This window comes from Primulina huaijiensis, unplaced genomic scaffold (genome assembly GCF_012295235.1).
Source record: "Primulina huaijiensis isolate GDHJ02 unplaced genomic scaffold, ASM1229523v2 scaffold28027, whole genome shotgun sequence".
In the NCBI taxonomy this organism is placed as follows: Eukaryota; Viridiplantae; Streptophyta; class Magnoliopsida; order Lamiales; family Gesneriaceae; genus Primulina; species Primulina huaijiensis.
The window spans coordinates 310067-327224 of NW_027356708.1; the positions used below are offsets into that span (position 1 = coordinate 310067).

The following is a 17158-nucleotide window of genomic DNA, read 5'->3' on the forward strand; positions in this document are numbered from 1 at the left end:
AAAATAATGTAACGTGAATTCTAGTTTATTTTGATATCACTCTAGCCAATTTTCTAATCGAGTCCCGTTGATAAGAAACAAATCACTTCATCAAAAAAATCAATCAAGATTCGGTTGGGATTTGGGTTAAATTAGGTCTACATAAGTATATATAGTCTTGATGTGGTAACTTCCTATGTATCTAGCACACGGACACCACTTCAAACAATGTTTATATAGATACCAACAATAGATCTTCACCATAACAAAATTCATTATACATATAACCCCAATCGTTATTATATTGAGTTTTTATTGATTTTAAATTAAAATAATAAGAGATAAAATAAAATATATGGTAAAATATAATATTGTAAAATTATGATACATCATCTCTTCGATTTTACATGCATTAATGGGTGTTTATTTCGATTTTCTTGGATCTTTCGAAATAAATAAAGAAATATTCAGAGGTTGCAGGCATTTTGATCACATTCTTCCCAAAATGCTGCAGAAGTGGGCATAATAATTCTAATGGCGTTTCTCAGTTTCTATATTTGCTTTATACACATAATTTAGCCCATCCATAACTTCAGAACCTTGTCCTTGCCACCAGATGCTACTTTCTCGCCATCTGGGCTCCAGTCTACCGCAAAAACCTGAAGATCAAAAGGTTCTAATAATCAGTATTTTTGTCAGCAACCCCTCAAAACATGTAAAAATATTAAGCAAGATAATAAATGTTCAACTCTGCCAGGAAGAGAGATTTTGTTTGAATAAAAGGCCTTACTTCATCTGCATGGCCTGGAAGGTCTTGTTTCAGCTTCTGTGTTCGGATATCCCAAACCTGTTCAAAATCTAACATTAATGCACATTTATAACCAACCGGAAATTCGGTACTATTTGGTCTTACTGGGATGATTCCATGAAAGCAAGTCCAAATTTCAATGCAATAAAATATAACGAAGTGGAAAATGCTGTACGAGGAGCCAGATCACAACTTTCAGAGTGGAGCTGATAGTAAAATTAATCATTTCAATTATTATGCTACTTCATTTTCCATTATAACTTCCGATGCTAACGTAGCTTTATTCTTCACCTGATCCCAAAAGTGTAGAATTACTGATCCTAAAGGAAATCAAGAAAATAAAATATTAATTAAATTTTCCAAAAGTCGGAGATATTTCGTGCAATCACTCCCTTGATTCCGATTAATCATCCAGAACTAAACAAACCTATTTAAATATAATTTCAAACACAAGATGTTTATGGAAAAAATAAATTGAGAGAAAATATTATAAAGCACGTTCAAATATCATAAGAACCCTTGCCTTTAAAGTCGAGTCTTTGCTCCCACTCAAAAGTAGCCTACTGTCTGCTGACCAACTGCAGCAAAAGAAATGTTATAAAGAAATACAGCATCTACATGGATTAACATAAGAGAAAATTTTTCTAACCTTATTTGATAGACAGGCCCCACATGACCACGGAATGCAGCAACAAATTTTCCAGTGATTCCATTCCATAACTTGACTGACTTGTCAAAAGAGGCACTTGCAATCCATTGTCCATCAGGAGAAAAATAGACATGATTGACAAGCTGAAGCATAGTAAGATATGAACACAGAGACTCAGTATGAAGCAAATCTTGTTCAAATGAATTAAATTACAGTGTATCACTAGTAAATTGACAATTAAACAGATAAGATCGGGGTGTTCAATATCATTAAGAATTAGTTGGAAGCAGAAAATTATATGTAGCAGAGGCTCTGCAAGGCAAAAATTCTCCTAAGAGTGGACATTAAAGTTTTCAGCGCCCAGGTTACAATATAGGAGAGAGCAAAGGTAGTGTGTAGGTTAATTGAAGGAGAAGAAATGTTATTCTGCCTACCCTACTTCCCAACTACCGTGTCCTAGCCCTAGCTAAATAAATTGAGCACTTACAGACAACCCCGGTATTGAACATAATAGCAGGATTCTGTACAACTAAAGAGCTACCAAATACGACCTTTAATGATATACAGCAACTAGATCAAAAAATGATATGAATAAGATAATCATACCTGTTGATGACCAGTCATACGAGTTTTGGGTTGTTTGCTCACTGCAGGTTCCCACAAGAACATGGTAAAATCATCTGAACCTGAGACCAACCTTTCTGCGGCACTCCCCTTCATTTTATTGTACCTATCTAAAGCTACCTGGAAGGGAGAAGAGAGATTAAAAGGGTAGCAGACCGAATATCTACCAAAACGAAGCACTAATATCTACCAAAACGAATATCCATGTAAATCCAAATAAGAGAATTTGAAATAATAATTATAAGGAAAACAAAAAATATATCATATCATCTCTTTTCCCTGAAGATATTGATGATACCTGCTTCATTTCCTCCGGAGATGAATACTGTTTTCCGGTGTGATCAAAGGCACCACTCCGGAGAACATATTCGGTGCTCAGTGCCAAAGAATTAACCCAATGCCCATGGCCCTACATTTCATGAGAGAATTAAAATATTTAACAACAAAACAAAATAGATTTGGTGTGCTCAAGGATGAGAAAGTTGTCACAACAACAGACTTACACAGAGTGAAATATAACATTCTTGAAGAGTGTAGCAGACAATAAAAATTTACAATAACTAGTTCACACAAAAAATAAGTAAAGGTGTAATTTAGGGCCATGCAAACTGTTAGAATCGAGAAAAAATCAGCAACCTCATTATTTTGTCAAGAGAAGGTTTGTAAAGGAAGAAGTTAAGATCACTTTGAGTATCCATTTAATGAGACACTCTAATAGAAAAATATAAAAAGGAAGTCAGGTTGAAAAAAAAAACATTGCCAAAACACACAGGCAAGTACCTTTAATTCACGTATTAGCTTCCCTTGCGAGGTTTCCCACATTTTAATAGTACAATCCTGAGATCTGCAAATGAAAAGGTGTGAACTGTGCTGCACTTATAACAAGTTATTCCTTTCATAAACACATGTATGAATTGTCACGTAAGTATCTCAATACTATACATCACAAATTTTCAAGAAAAATAAATGAAGGCTTCATATCAACTTTGAAAGCCATATTGTCATTGGTGAGGGGAGCGTACCCAGTATATATCACTCCATCTCCACCCCATTTTACACAAGTTATGGCAAGTGTGTGTCCGCTAAGACATATAACACATTTCTTTAATGAAACATCCCATATCCTTGCATCACCATCTTTACTGGCGCTAACAAAGCGACGACACGGAGCATTGAGATGCAAAGGCTCCCATGAAATTCCAGTTATCCATTTCTTGTGACCCTGAGATGTCAATGATGTCACATATGTTTACACGTCGTTACCAATACGCGCAAAGACATGAAGAAATGAATAAAAAGTTCGGTAGTACAACCAGAAAATGGACATAAATTTATGTTTTTCTGACATCATAATCTTTTTCATCAACTTAAAGCAAAGAAATTAACAAGGCGTCCATTAACTTTTTGCGAGCTTACAGTAAGTGGATTGCCTGATTGCTCCCCAGTTTGTGGGTTCCAGCATAAGATTTCTCCAGCTTTGCTTCCACTTACAAGATGCTTACCATCTGGCGCCCATGCAATACACAGAACCCAATTCTTGTGTCCTAAAGAGAAGGAAAATATAGCACCAATGGAAAGCTGCATCAGAGTACAGAAAATTCCAGAAGCAATGAAACAAAGCCCCAAACTAAGTAGCAGACAAGTACAAAGACGACAGACGGAAATGGATAAATAAACGAGACAAGGAATTTGGAGAACAGAGGCAGAGCCAACACAGAGGAGGAAAAAGATGAATTTAAGATGTCACTTCTTCCATCAAAAGTACTTAAGCATCGATTCAGAAAGATCATGCACAGATTTATAGTTCAGATGTTGTACCGCTTCTAAACTCAACTGAAACCCAGATGAGATCTTTGTGAAATTATAAAGCTCTATAACAATAACAATCACACATGTCTACTAATGATATAATATAAAATTTCCTGATAGTAAAATTTCATTTTTTTATTAAAAACCAGATATCTTGGACTTGCTGATTTCAAACGGACAACAAAATTAGTCAACCGTGAATGGCCATGCATGCCACGAGAACATGCTAAATGTAAATTTCAATTGGAATGATAAAGCAAGTGTGCGGAATGTAAATCAAGCAGAATAAATATATTTCAACCTTTACATGTAAATAACGGTGTCTGTGTATTCAGATCCCAAAAACGGACAGTGGTATCACCGGATCCACTGGCTAATTTCCGTCCATCGGGACTAAAGGAAACTGAAAGCACGGCCTCATTATGACCTGCATACAAAACGTACAAGGTTAGGGAAATGTGGGGAGAGAACTTCCAAGATCCAACCATAACGTATCTGGCCCACTAATAAAAAGTCTCAACAATAAACCACATTCATAACAGATGTAATGTACATAAGATAAAAATACCAAAAGGCAGGAAAATACAAGTATTTATCAGTACCAAAGAGGAAATAACTTGAGGATTGAAAAATTACACATAGAACTCTCCAAAAACAAATATAAGACTTCTAATTTTGATGATGACATATTGTGAACAGTGTTCTAAAAAGCACAAAAAACACGGATTAAGCACGCTGCGTGAAGAAAAAATTTTGTTTCGGGTAAAAGCATGAAATCACAGTCAACCCAAGGTTGATCACATTAAGCGCAAAAAAACGTGAGCTTTTTTGGGTAAAATTTTAAGTTAACTTTTGATAACATAAAACTTATAAAAAAACGTTAAAGGCACCAAAAAATTCTTTAATGGTTACTGTTGATGTTAAAAAAATAATTATTAAATTTTGTATGTTTATGTTTTCTTTAATCTATCAATTGATTTGATATGATTAATTTATAATAAAACTAAAAACGTTTTTCCACGGTTAATCTCGTACTAAACCCGCTTAAGCTTGACCTTGACTCGCGCTTTTTAGAACTTTGATTGTGACATAATTATAGGGAAATAGAACCCACATAATAATCAGGCTTCAACAGCCTACCAACCCTATCAGAGCAAAACAACCAGAATAATACTTTGCAGAACATAAATATGAAAGAAGTTCAATTCATGCATAGTCCACAATCCAAACAACACAATTCAATTGTATCAACACTGGAAGGAACGTTAACATATTTCATACCTGCGATTGTTGAAGAACAGCGAGTTACTGGGCGTATTCTAAATACTGCTTGTGGCTGGTAAACAATCGTCAGAACCTTCTCCACAGACACTGCAATAACATTTAATGAGAGTCTTCCCAACTGTGTATTGTATGCTGCTAGACAATATAAGCTTTGGTACTGAAAACTAAGATAAGCAGAACTTCTCACCCTTTTTCTTCTGCAAATATGATCCAAGTTGCACCAGAAGCTCATTGTCGGATACATAAAATGCATAAGGCAATTTTTCCTCCTGAAATTAATGACAGCCCACCACCAAGTTGAAGCCATTAAACTGGATGTTAACGTATATTGGATGTTAACTTATCATTGCACCAGAAGCTCATGGCATATATTTATATAGTCATTCACTTAATTGCAAATGTTAAAATTCTTTTCTTTTCAAGATGAAATGGATGTTAACGTATCATTGGCGCATAATCTAGCATGATATGTCCAATTTATATTTTATCACAATGTCTAAAGCTTCAATCATCACAATTCTCATGCCAAGGTCCATATATTTAAATTAGCAAATCAACTCATCAAAACACGGAAGCAAAACCACGTATTCTATATAAAATGGACCTTGAAGAAGACACATCAAAAAGAAAAACCGGGAATAATGAAGTAAACTACGTTTCAATAAATTATAACAGAAACACAACTTGAAAAAAAAAAACCTCAGTGTCACCAACACTTACGTTGTTGAGGATTTTATTGACGAGTTGTTGGAGTTCCTTAGGGCCGGCGTTCTCCGGGAGAAAAATTGGGGCCCCAAGAGGTGTACCTTCGGAGTCGGCCAACTGACACATTACCCGGTTGCTAAGCTCTCTCTCTACTTCCATCGTTCCTGCCGCAGTCGATCCTTCTACTTCCATCGTCCCTTTTCAGTTGAAAATACTGAGTGAGAATTCTGGGCGAGATTAGGGTTTTGACCTTTGACTTTCAACCCGGTAGAAGAAGAGGGTTGGGTTCGGTTAAATGGGCTTCTGTTTTCGTATAATTTTTCTTTTAAAAACACACAGTTTAATAATGCATTAGGCGAAATAGATTATATTTTCATTACATTTTTAACTTTAAAAAAACGTAAAATAAATTACGTAAACTTCTATGTTGTAATTGATTTTTTAATATCAGGTCGTAGTTTTTTGTATTGATTTCTTTTACTCGATTCAACTGCAACAAGCTGATATCTTTTATTCAAATTGTTTGAACAAACAACATTTGAATTTGAGAGATATGATAGTAATTTGAACGATAATAATATTCTAAAGGCTATCAAAAAAATTGATAAACTCAGAGTTGATTGAGAAGCAAGCAAGGCACCACACCAAGAGGTTCTTTCTAGCTGATTATTGGCAATCATTGAATGTTTTTGATTTATTTCAATTTATATTTAGTGGTTATTGACCAATTACAGAGATAGGTGGCAAAGGAACTGGAACAGAGCATTCACTTATTAAAAGCTCGTGCTGTTCTCCAGCAAGATCCCCCTCGCTTACATTACCAAAGCAAGTTTCTCAACAGCAAACCAAGGACAATTGCTATCTTTTTACGTTTCAGATTTCATGTTTTATGACGAGTGTGATGAAATTGAATTTTCTATTAAACTCCTAGAATTTGACACTTGATGATGGACGGCTATTTGGATCTTTAAATGTCTTACATCGACTAGGTTAAGATTTGAGAGTTGCATTATAGAATTGGATGATTCTTTTCAAATAGCTAGTTTTTGAAGTTGAGTTAGGTTCAAGTCTCAATCTTAACATGGTATCAGAGCTCGAATTATGTGTTGAACTGTCATATAGGTCAACTGATAATGTCTTGTAAACTTCATGTTCAAGTTGTTCATTTATGGGCATGATGGAGTGTATTAAGTGTCCAACATCGGATGAATTAAATCTTTGAGAGTTGTATATATAAACTTGAACAATCATCATGTTTGAGCTAGCTTTTGAGGTTGAAACAAGTCTCAATCTTTACATTCTCTCGCAAGAAAAGCACAAGGCTACTCGGTTTTAAGGCTTAGACTTCAAGTTCATATGTATTCTGCATTTCCTTTTCCACTTTCCATATGCATAATTAACCCTCGAACAATGTAAATTCTTATTCTAGCTGTTCCATCGAGGTCAAATAAAAAATAGCAACATTGTAAAATAAAAAAGGGTAAAATTTAACATTGACCATCAAGTAATATATTTGACACAAGTATATCAAACAAATTTTATTGTCTTAGAGACGTATATCAAACGACTACTCAATCATTATGATGTGTATTCACAATGCTAGTGAAAAGTTAGGCTAAGAGATCTACTTAGGATCATTATAAATCCCACAAAGTAAAAGTGGGAAATGATGCAAATGACAAAAGCTTGGTGGCCACTTTATCTAGTCTTGCTACATAAAACATATAATATAGTTTATAATATGTAGTATATCTTATTAAATTAAATTATTATGTAGAAAACAAACTTTAATTATGCTCTAACATTTAACCCCATTAAAAATATAATAAGTGCAAAAAGTTAGAAAAATCGATAATAAATTATTAATTACATGAAGCATTAATTACTTGTAGCATGGAACAAACCAAAAATTACAGTTGAAATTTATAGGGAAAAAAGGGAGTAGAAATCGAAAGTGGAGCAAGGCACGATGTCTAATTTTGTGAGCTGTCTGAAATAGTGATTGATCGCCAAGTACCATCAACTTGTTAGTGGCTTTGGCAATAATTAGATTAAAATCCCACTTTGAAACCATGAAATTATATGGCAAAAAAGAAAGGGGACAAATGTAATCGAGGTGTCACAACTTTTAGCAGTAAAAATGATTGTTGAATGGCAATTGAGATCTTGATTCGAATTCAATATATTCTACTTTGGATTTTAATTTATGTAGTTTTGCATGAGTTTTAAATTGGATTGTTTAATCGATATTTGAAATCTCTCCGAAAGTAAACATAATATGAATTACTTCGATCCACTCCAAAAACAAAACAAAAATGGATCCGAGAAATAGATTATGTGTTCCATTAATTGTTTTTTAACCAGATAATAAAAATTACTTCGTTCGTCCAAACGTAAAGATCACATTTAAAAAAAAATTCAAAAAATTCACAAACATATAGTCAACTTTTCAAATTTGATATTATTTTATGTATTTTTTTTAATCAATCTATCTCATAATTAAATACATTAAATAATTTCAATAATATTTTTATTCTATTTAAATATTCATTAATTAAATAAAAGTAAAACTTAACTGTAATTTTATTTCTAAAATTTACTTTTTCAATGACTTTTTGATTTGTAAAACCACATACAAATCTGAATACATTAATCTAAAAAATTGCCATGAAATGTGGTAAGATTTTGTGGGGTTGCAAAAAGGTGTAAAAGAAGATTTTGATGAGGGGAGAACAAGAAGCAAATTTACACATTGATATTATTTTGTTTGCCACAAAAGTGGACTAAATTCAAAAGCACACCTCATTTTCCATCATAATGTGATACATATAACAATAATATTATATAATTTCATTTTAAGTTTCCAGTAGCTTTGCATGATATTTCATCCTTTCTTGTTTAGCTTATATCATTTTTCTCTTTTTCAATTTATATGTTAGATCCTTACATGGTTTTTTTTTTTAATGAAAATAACTAATATAAAACAAAAGATTTCCGATAATTATAAATATTAAAATTTAATATTTATTTACATTAGTTATTTTGTTTTTTGAAAGGGGCAAAACGAAAAATATTTCGGGATATAATGGACATTTAACAATATGCGGCGCAAAGTGAGGATTAGAGAAAGCGCGGGTGTCAACTGTAGCGTCGACAAAAGCTGAATACTTTCTTTGTATATAAAGAGCAAAGCTTTTGAGTTCGAAGAAAATTTAGAGGAAATATACGATTGAATCATCAATCAAGTTGTCATCTTTCTATTCGAGAACCCACTTTTCTTTGCTCCTTTAACGTAGAGGGTCGTCTTTTTTCGAGTTCTCTTCTCCCCTGAAATGTTGTGATTGATGCTTGATATTCGCGATCGAAACTCCAATGGCAGCAAACGGATTCGTTGCTCATTTTTTCTGTGCAGAGTTTTGTTTTGAACCTGTGTGTTGAGTTATTTGTATTGTGGAAGCTGAAAGTTAATGAACGGAAAGAAACTGCCATGGACTGCTCAATGTCGTTTGATATACGATAACTAGCTGGTTTTTTGCTTCCTTGTTCGTTAGATTGAGTGTTTCAGTAGGATTTCTGAATCTTTTTTTAGTTTCTTGGAGTTGGAGTCTTTTGGTTGTTGTGAATTCTGGAAGGCTGTGGTTGGTTTTGTTGCTCTTCTGTGAGGAATTTCAGTAAAGGTTATTCTGAGGGTTCTTGTGATATTTCTTCAGGTTGAAGTGTGATCAAATATGGAGAATTGCTTGAAGGGTGGGATATAAATGGTGTTTTCCTAGATTTTTGTGCTGTTTTTTTTGTTGTTGTATTCTTGTGAGACAAAAGATTGTTCTTTGATTGTTGCTTGGCGCTTGGGTTAGTGTGTAAAAGTGGGATAGGAGATGGAGAAGGATGATAGAATGTTGCTGCCAACGGTGGGTCCTGTAATCAAGAGACGGGTGAGAAGGAAACAAGCCGGGAGAGGATCTTACAGGGGAAGCTAGGATCAGGAATTTTACTTAAAAGACGGGGTTGAACATAGGGATTTTGCGGGTTTCTTTCCATTTAGAATTGGGTTCTGAGTTAGGATTTTCGTTTGCTGGGAGGAGGAAAGATGGAAAGCCAATTACAGCAGATGCTGAGGAGCCTTTGTTTTAACACTGGCTGGAAGTATGCAATTTTCTGGAAGCTCAAACATCAAGAACAGATGTGAGTGCCATTACTAGTTTCTGGTCTGAATTTCAAGATTTTTTTATACAATAAAATCATCATTACAGATAGTTTTCAGCTTGTCAAAGAATTTTCATGGGTAGTGACCCATTGTAGATTGGTTCTTTATTTATTAATTTTAACAGCTTTTACCCGGCAAATTTATGCAGGATATTGACTTGGGAGGATGCCTATTATGACGGCAATCTATGCCCAGATAAGAAATATTTCATCGAGGCAGCTCACAGCTTGAATTATGGGCTATATTCGCATGATCTGTTGGGCTTAGCCCTGGCAAAGATGTCATATCAAGTATATTCTCTCGGGGAAGGGTATGGCTTGTTTTTAGCATGTCCACAAAATTTCCTCACATTCATGTTTTACCGGGCTTGTTTTTGTTTTACTTGTGTTTGTTTTTGTTTTTTGTTTTTTGTTTTTTTTATCTATAACAAAAATCGACTATTATTGTAGCTAATGCTTGTGGCAACATCAATATGTCTCTGAGGGTCAATGTTTTATGAGTGAATTTTGTAGAAACCAATGATTTCTTTAACTTCCTTTTTTTAAAAGATTTGTTTCTTGAAAGATGCACACACGTTTGATTTGTTTGAGTTTTCTCATCTTTTCTATTTGCGCAGGATTGTTGGACAAGTGGCAGTTTCTGGGAAGCATTCATGGATTTACTCAGATAAGCATGTTGCCGATTTTTCCTCCACATCGGAGGTCTGGAATCTTTTTCTTACGATGTTCAAATGATTCATTTATGGAATAGAGCAATTTTCATAATTTAATTCTTGTTGTGACATCAAGTACAAAACTGATGGTTGTTGTTAGAGAAAAGAGTGTGGTTTACGTAGTTTTTTTATTGTTATGTTAACTAAAATTTAGCCTTTTTACTTGAGACATTGTTGTTATAACTTAAGTAGTTGTTAATTGCATAAGAATTTGGTAATTCTTAGTGTAATTGCATTGTTATAGTTCACCTGGTTTAGTGCCCTGTATTTGGTCCCCACTCACATATTTGTAAGAAAGACTAAAAAGCACACTCTGATTGTTGCACGTGGTCCTAGTGTTAGAATTTTCCATTTGGAATATACGGGGCCCAGCCCGTGATTTTTTTTACCAGGCTAGGGATGCTTTGATTATGGTGATCACAACAGGAAGGGGTCTCATGTTTATGAATTTTGGTTTAATTATGAGAACTGTGGTATGGAGTACGGTGGTTATTTCCCTCTCAATGGAAGAGTCTTTGGAATATGAAACCGAAATGGGAGATATGGCAATAAAAGTGTTGATGAATGGTGTGAAACTTTTTGCTTCTTTATTGCAAATCACATGGTGCCTTTTCACCCGTTCTAATTGAAAAAGTTTATTATTTCCAGACTTTTGATGGATGGCAAAATCAATTTTCAGCTGGCATTAAGGTGCATCTGTCATCCTATTTGCTTCTATTTTATACTATCAATTCTTATGTCATTATGTGATTATTTCAGTGATAAAGTGAAATCATCCATTAAAACAGAGTGGCCACTAAACTCATACTTAAGTGGCTTCTGAAAATATTTCCTTTATATTTCAAAAAATATATGTGTGTGTCTATANGTAGAATACTGAGAAAATATTCGAACTTGGTGTTGAAGTTGGGCTACATGTTTGATTTGAGTGTGTTTTGTACATGAGTATAAACTTGTTGAGTTGGAGCTCAACTGATAATGCTTGTGGCTCGAGCTTGAATTTTGAACTGAGTACTTAAAATTACATGACCGGTTGTGAAGTCCTGATCATGGATAAAAATAATCAGCTTTGTTTCTTAGGTGAACTCATTTCTAAACTGGCTCGAGCTCGATAAGTACCAATCTGAATCTAAACATTGTCAAGAATATATTGGCAGCTTAAATTACAGCCTGATGGAAATGGTAGAGGAAACCAGCTGAGCTTATCTTCGCTAATATCTTCACATTTTGCTATTGATTTCTCATCATTTCTTTGTTCTTCCTTTTTCATCGCACCAAGACAAAATGATTCCTTGGTGTTTGTAACAATCGGCTATTGATTTATTAAGAAAGCTCAAGTGAAATCTCATGTCCTTCGAAATTCTACTTGCCATTCTGTTTCTTTTGGAAAGCAGCTTCTGAACCTATGTTGTATATAACAACCTGGAGCCTCTTCGGATTTTGTTGAGGTGTGTTAATGATGGTGGATTTCTTGTCTCGCAGACCATTGCAGTTGTGGCAGTTATTCCACATGGAGTCGTACAACTTGGTTCTTTGCATAAAGTATGCCATTTTCTAACTCAACTGTCCTCTTTGCTTCTTATGATTTTTTATGCTGGGCACACTGGAGAAATTGATCGATTACATGCGCTTGTTGGCTGATAGTGCTTTGTATTGGTAGCATAGCCAATGAAGTAACTTATGTTCTCTTTTTTGATAAAAATATTTTGATAGATGAGGTATGTTATTATATATGTCTTCTAATCACAGATGCCATGAGGTATTTGTGCTTGATATCATCATGTTTTCTTGATTTGAGAAAGTTGGGTAGACCTTGTTTGCCCTATCCTGCATCATTGTGTATACTTCAGTTAAACGAGTTGATAAATAAATATATTTTTTTCCTTTGGTTAACATTTGTTTGTGCAATATAGTAACAACTCACATCTACATTTAAAAACCTAAAGAAACAGACAGGAACGACAAATTAGGTTCCCAATTCTGCTTGAAATTTTTCCAGCCACCATCATTGGTTGTCTGGATGATGACATTATAAATACTTACATAAGGGGGGCACTGATAGTCTCCTGATATGGAAATTACATTCAATTTTTTTTTTTATGTTTGAGCTGATCAGATCTCCGAGGATTTGAAATTGATCAAGCACATCAGAAATGTTTTTTCTTATCTGCAAGATTCTTTAGCTCGTGTTATTCACAGTTCACTTCATAATACCTTACAAAATTCTTGTCTAGTGAGTCTCTCTTTCTCTTCTCTCTATTATCACACTTTCTACTTATCCACGTGTATTTACGTATAAAGTCGATAAACTCATTTTCCCCCTCTTGCATGTTGCTGCATGACTTGTCAGTCAGATGCGTGTGCGAGAATTCCGAATTCAGCAGGAAATCATGACCACAAAATGATTTTGGGCAGCTCTTTTTATGACGATGGGACGAGTTTGTGTTCTCATTTTCTTTCATCCATTGGGAGTAATCACGCGTCTATTTCTCCTCTATCGGGAGGCTCTTTAACACTCAAAATGAAGATGCATGAAAGATCAGAGTGCTCAATGCCGGAGAATGAAATTTCACTTCCCTCAAGTTCTGAAAGTATTCTTACAAGGAAGAAAAGACAAGAAGCAATGGGATCTTTTTGTGAAATTAAGTGTGGAGAAGAAACAAATGACCTGAAGGATTTGGTAAAAAGACCAGAAATCTTGAGTCTCCCAGCTGTTAAGAATGTCAAGGGTGACAACTTGTATTTATATGATACCACCATACCGACTGATGGTCATCAGATGAATTTATCATGCCTTCCTTTGGAAAATCTCGATTCTCTAACATTTCAGGATCAAAGTGAATTTTATGTTCCAGAAACTCCAAGTGAGCAGTTGCATCCAGACTTCGAGAGGAATCTAGAAATAGAAAGCAAGTTTGATAATTTTGAGATGCATCTTTCTCCTTTCAGTTTTTCTTCTGGCTATGAGCTGTATGAAGCACTGGGACCCTCTTTTAGAAAGCAAAATGGCTATGTCTGGGAAGCAGGAAAAAAAAACTCTGATATGGCTATTGAAAATCCTGAGGGAATGGGTAGTAGCAGTTTGCTGATGGAGAACCCTGATATGCACCTTTTGGATGCATTGGTGGCCAAAGTTAGTGGTAAAGATGATGATGCAAACATTGCGAAATCATACCAAGAGACCGAGGAGAGTCTCTTTTCTGCAGAAAGAACACCTTGCACCAGTGTTGGTACCATTAGATCCACAGGCTACTCATTTGATCGAGCCACATCAAGTAGCTTGAACTCAGTACCATGTGGTGTTGAGTCTTTGAAAGGTCTTTTGTCGCCCAGCTCTAGCAGAGGGAGTGGACTCTTGGAAAGGCCATGGGAACCAGTTAAGATGAATAAAAAGAGAACCAGGACTGGTGAAAATTCTAGGCCAAGGCCAAGGGACAGGCAATTGATACAAGATCGAATAAAGGAGTTGCGAGAGCTTGTTCCTAGTGGATCAAAGGTGGTGTCGATACCTATTTTTTTCCTGATTTTGAAGTGTTTCTTTTTATTTTCCGTATAATATGTGCTGAAACTTCTAAATGACACAGTGCAGTATTGATTCACTTCTTGAGCGAACAATCAAACACATGCTCTTTTTGCAAAGCATCACCAAGCATGCGGAGAAGCTGCATAAATGCTCTGCATCAAAGGTAAGGATTTTATATAGCTCAATCCAAGGTCCTATCACTCCTATTGGTTGGAATTCACTGCTTCAACCTTTCTTCTCACTCATGGGAATATATTTACTAATGAGTGGGAGTTGGCACACAGTCTTGAGGTTCTACTATTTGTGGTAATGCTTTTGAGGTTCACTAGAATAAATGCAAAGAGATGATAAATTTAGAAATGTGACTGTAACGTGGGCCACACAGGTTCATTTGTATTGCCAGTAAGCTCGAACAACTGCATTAACAACTTAATTTGGTGATGGAATTTTATAAAATGAATTATTTGCAACGAAAAGAGCATAATATGTTTGCTAAGGAGAACTTCCATTCCACAAAGATGTTATCATGAATTCTGTAGCGGCATGTTTGCATCTTTGGAATGCAAATTCTATTGAAACTGTGTATTGATAGCCAAGAATTCAGTTCCAACTGGGTTGAATTCGCTACATGTTATATATGATTTGTTTTAATCTAAGAACAAATGTGATTTTACAGTTGCTTGACAAGAACACAGATATGTGGAGATTTTCAAGTGAGCAGGGTTCGAGTTGGGCCATGGAAGTGGGAAATAACTCCAAAGTTTTCCCAATAATAGTGGAAAACATAAATATGCATGGGCAAATGCTTGTTGAGGTACCGAAATGTTTCATTATCCATCCATATTTTCTGCAACCAACAACAAGAATGCATAGTTTTTAACCATCAAATGGAATTTTTCTTATCAAAGAGTAGAAAGTTTATACTCATCGAAGTTTGCATAGCAAGAGTTGACTGTGTCGGGAAAAAAACACATCATATATATATTTTTATCCTCTAATCTTCATCATTATCCTTTTTTTTTTTTTTATCTATGTAGATGTTGTGTGATCGGTGCAGCCAGTTTCTCGATATAGCAGAAACCATCAGAAGTTTGGGTTTAACTATTCTGAAAGGTGTTTCAGAATCATATGGAAATAAGACCTGGATATGCTTTGTGGTTGAGGTATAAATCTTATTGTACGTGATATATATATTCAGGGAATCGATTCACATATGGCATGTTGCCTGAAGTGGCATTCCAGTTGGTGAAGTAACTATAGAGTCAAAAAAATTGGTAAAGACAGTTGCTGATTGTTGGAATATGGAGATTTAGAATCCCAATACTTTCATGCGTTGTCTTTGACGATCATTGACTCGTGAAGTTTCTTTTGTTATGCACACGCTTCTCTCTTATTCGTTCATTTTCTAATAGCAACATTACCTGCCTAGGGACAGAACAACAAAAGCATGCACCGGATGGATGTTTTATGGTCTCTGATGCAGATTTTGCAATCTAAGATTTCTAGTTAGTCTCCTCTTTCTCTAAGCATTGGTTTCATGATCCATTCACCTCAAATTCAACCTCTAGAGGCAGCTGTCGACCGCGGGAATTTAATTTTTACGCTTCTTCACTATGACCACTGAGTGTATTTTCTTCTTGTTGTCACTTACAATATCTGGTTTCTTTTGACATTTTTGTGAGATTAATAGATTGAGTGAGATTTCTTTTAAAAAAAATTCTCGTGTCTTATGTTTTTCAAATATGTATTATCAGTTGTCGATGCTACATTTTGATCGCTTCAAAATTTGTCATTTGTAATAAGCGCTTATCTTTTTTTTTCCTTTTCTTTTTTTTTTTTGAGAGAATAATAAGCGAGCTTTTAATTGCAAAAAATAATAATAATAATTTCTCCGACAATATACTAAATGGATGGCAATGTGGCGACGCCAACAAAAACTTGGACCCGGATCACCCGTTACTCATCCGAACTCGTTTGTAAACCCGTTGATCGAGTTTAAATTATGTTTATAAATATTTTAAAAAATAATTATTTACAACCCGTCTCAAATGGAACGAGTTTAACATTAAACCAAATCCATTCTTATATAAATATGTTGGCCGTCCAACAAAATGAGAAATCGAAGTTGGACGATATGTGTGGATTGGGCCTTATAGCCATAAAACACATTCAAAGAGAAAGAAGCCCATAAAGTTTTGTCCTTGACCATCCCGGTGGAGTCCTGGAGATGTACGTACGTGTCTCCATATTTCTTCGAGAATCACCGACCGACTACCGTGAAATGTTCGAATTGCCCATTAAACAGTTCTTCAACATCGTGGGTCTCTTCCCTTCTTAATCAAATGAATTAATAATTTTTAACGTGTAATTAACTGTTTCATTTTCTTGTAGATTTTAGTAGAAGCATTCGATTGTTTAAGAAGGATGGTTCTTACAAGAAATACGTGTACAGCTGTATCGTGAAGCGCTTCCAGTGGAAATCCATGAAATATGATGGATTTTTCTCTGTTATTTTTTTTAAAAAGAAATAAAATAAATGTTTACTGATTAATTTATAATATAAAAGTAGATGGTTTTAACATCATTATCAGCCGAAGAAAGTAATTTTCCTTGAACAGAGGGAGGACATCTTTGGGAATGATGGGACCTCATTCATCAAATATAATTTACCTGGAAGGAAGAGTACTTTGTTCAAATTGAGAACCCCACATTGTGACGCCATTATGCTGAACTTTGGAGGCAAATATGCGGCGGCATGTTTCCTCCGTCTAGTCAAATAAAACTTCTTGGTTTCATTCCATTTATGTTTATTTCTTGCGTTTTACAATAATTTTAAATAAAACATCGTTTATCTCACAAGT

General features: G+C 34.8%; 2 protein-coding genes across 6 annotated transcripts; one reads left to right on the forward strand and one right to left on the reverse strand.

Annotated features, from left to right (window-relative positions):
- Positions 1-321: 321 nt before the first annotated feature.
- On the reverse strand, positions 322-6141 carry LOC140967804 (notchless protein homolog). Its single transcript, XM_073428576.1, has 13 exons — positions 5874-6141; positions 5341-5422; positions 5151-5240; positions 4171-4296; positions 3477-3604; positions 3083-3282; positions 2841-2904; positions 2359-2469; positions 2043-2180; positions 1437-1579; positions 1311-1365; positions 770-826; positions 322-638 (listed from the first exon to the last, which is right to left on the reverse strand). Exons 1-13 carry the CDS (start codon positions 6048-6050, stop codon positions 555-557), a joined length of 1455 nt encoding a protein of 484 aa, XP_073284677.1. The 5' UTR covers positions 6051-6141; the 3' UTR covers positions 322-554.
- Positions 6142-8979: 2838 nt separating this feature from the next.
- LOC140967791 (transcription factor EMB1444-like) lies at positions 8980-16095 on the forward strand. 5 transcript variants are annotated; one of them, XM_073428531.1, is made up of 11 exons: positions 8980-10040; positions 10211-10372; positions 10679-10763; positions 11423-11464; positions 12257-12316; positions 12891-13007; positions 13125-14273; positions 14359-14460; positions 14974-15111; positions 15335-15460; positions 15727-16095. In XM_073428531.1, the coding sequence occupies exons 1-11, from the start codon at positions 9946-9948 to the stop codon at positions 15805-15807; spliced, it is 2157 nt and encodes a 718-aa protein (XP_073284632.1). In that variant the 5' UTR covers positions 8980-9945; the 3' UTR covers positions 15808-16095. The 5 variants fall into 5 exon arrangements, with proteins under 5 accessions (XP_073284632.1, XP_073284634.1, XP_073284633.1 ...); XM_073428533.1 differs by having other exon boundaries at positions 15733-16095; XM_073428532.1 differs by having other exon boundaries at positions 13125-14270.
- Positions 16096-17158: the final 1063 nt, after the last annotated feature.

Bases quoted from the DNA above. Each gene is read 5' to 3' on its own strand.
- LOC140967804 (XM_073428576.1), bottom strand. From the start codon at position 6,050: ATGGAAGTAGAAGGATCGACTGCGGCAGGAACGATGGAAGTAGAGAGA. The intron at 2,470-2,840 runs GTACTTGCCTGT...CATGAAATGTAG, and splicing joins AGCTAATACGTGAATTAAAG to GGCCATGGGCATTGGGTTAA. The intron at 2,181-2,358 runs GTATCATCAATA...TCTCCCTTCCAG, and splicing joins CTCCGGAGGAAATGAAGCAG to GTAGCTTTAGATAGGTACAA.
- LOC140967791 (XM_073428531.1), top strand. From the start codon at position 9,946: ATGGAAAGCCAATTACAGCAGATGCTGAGGAGCCTTTGTTTTAACACT. The intron at 10,041-10,210 runs GTGAGTGCCATT...AAATTTATGCAG, and splicing joins CTCAAACATCAAGAACAGAT to GATATTGACTTGGGAGGATG. The intron at 12,317-12,890 runs GTATGCCATTTT...TGAGCTGATCAG, and splicing joins AACTTGGTTCTTTGCATAAA to ATCTCCGAGGATTTGAAATT.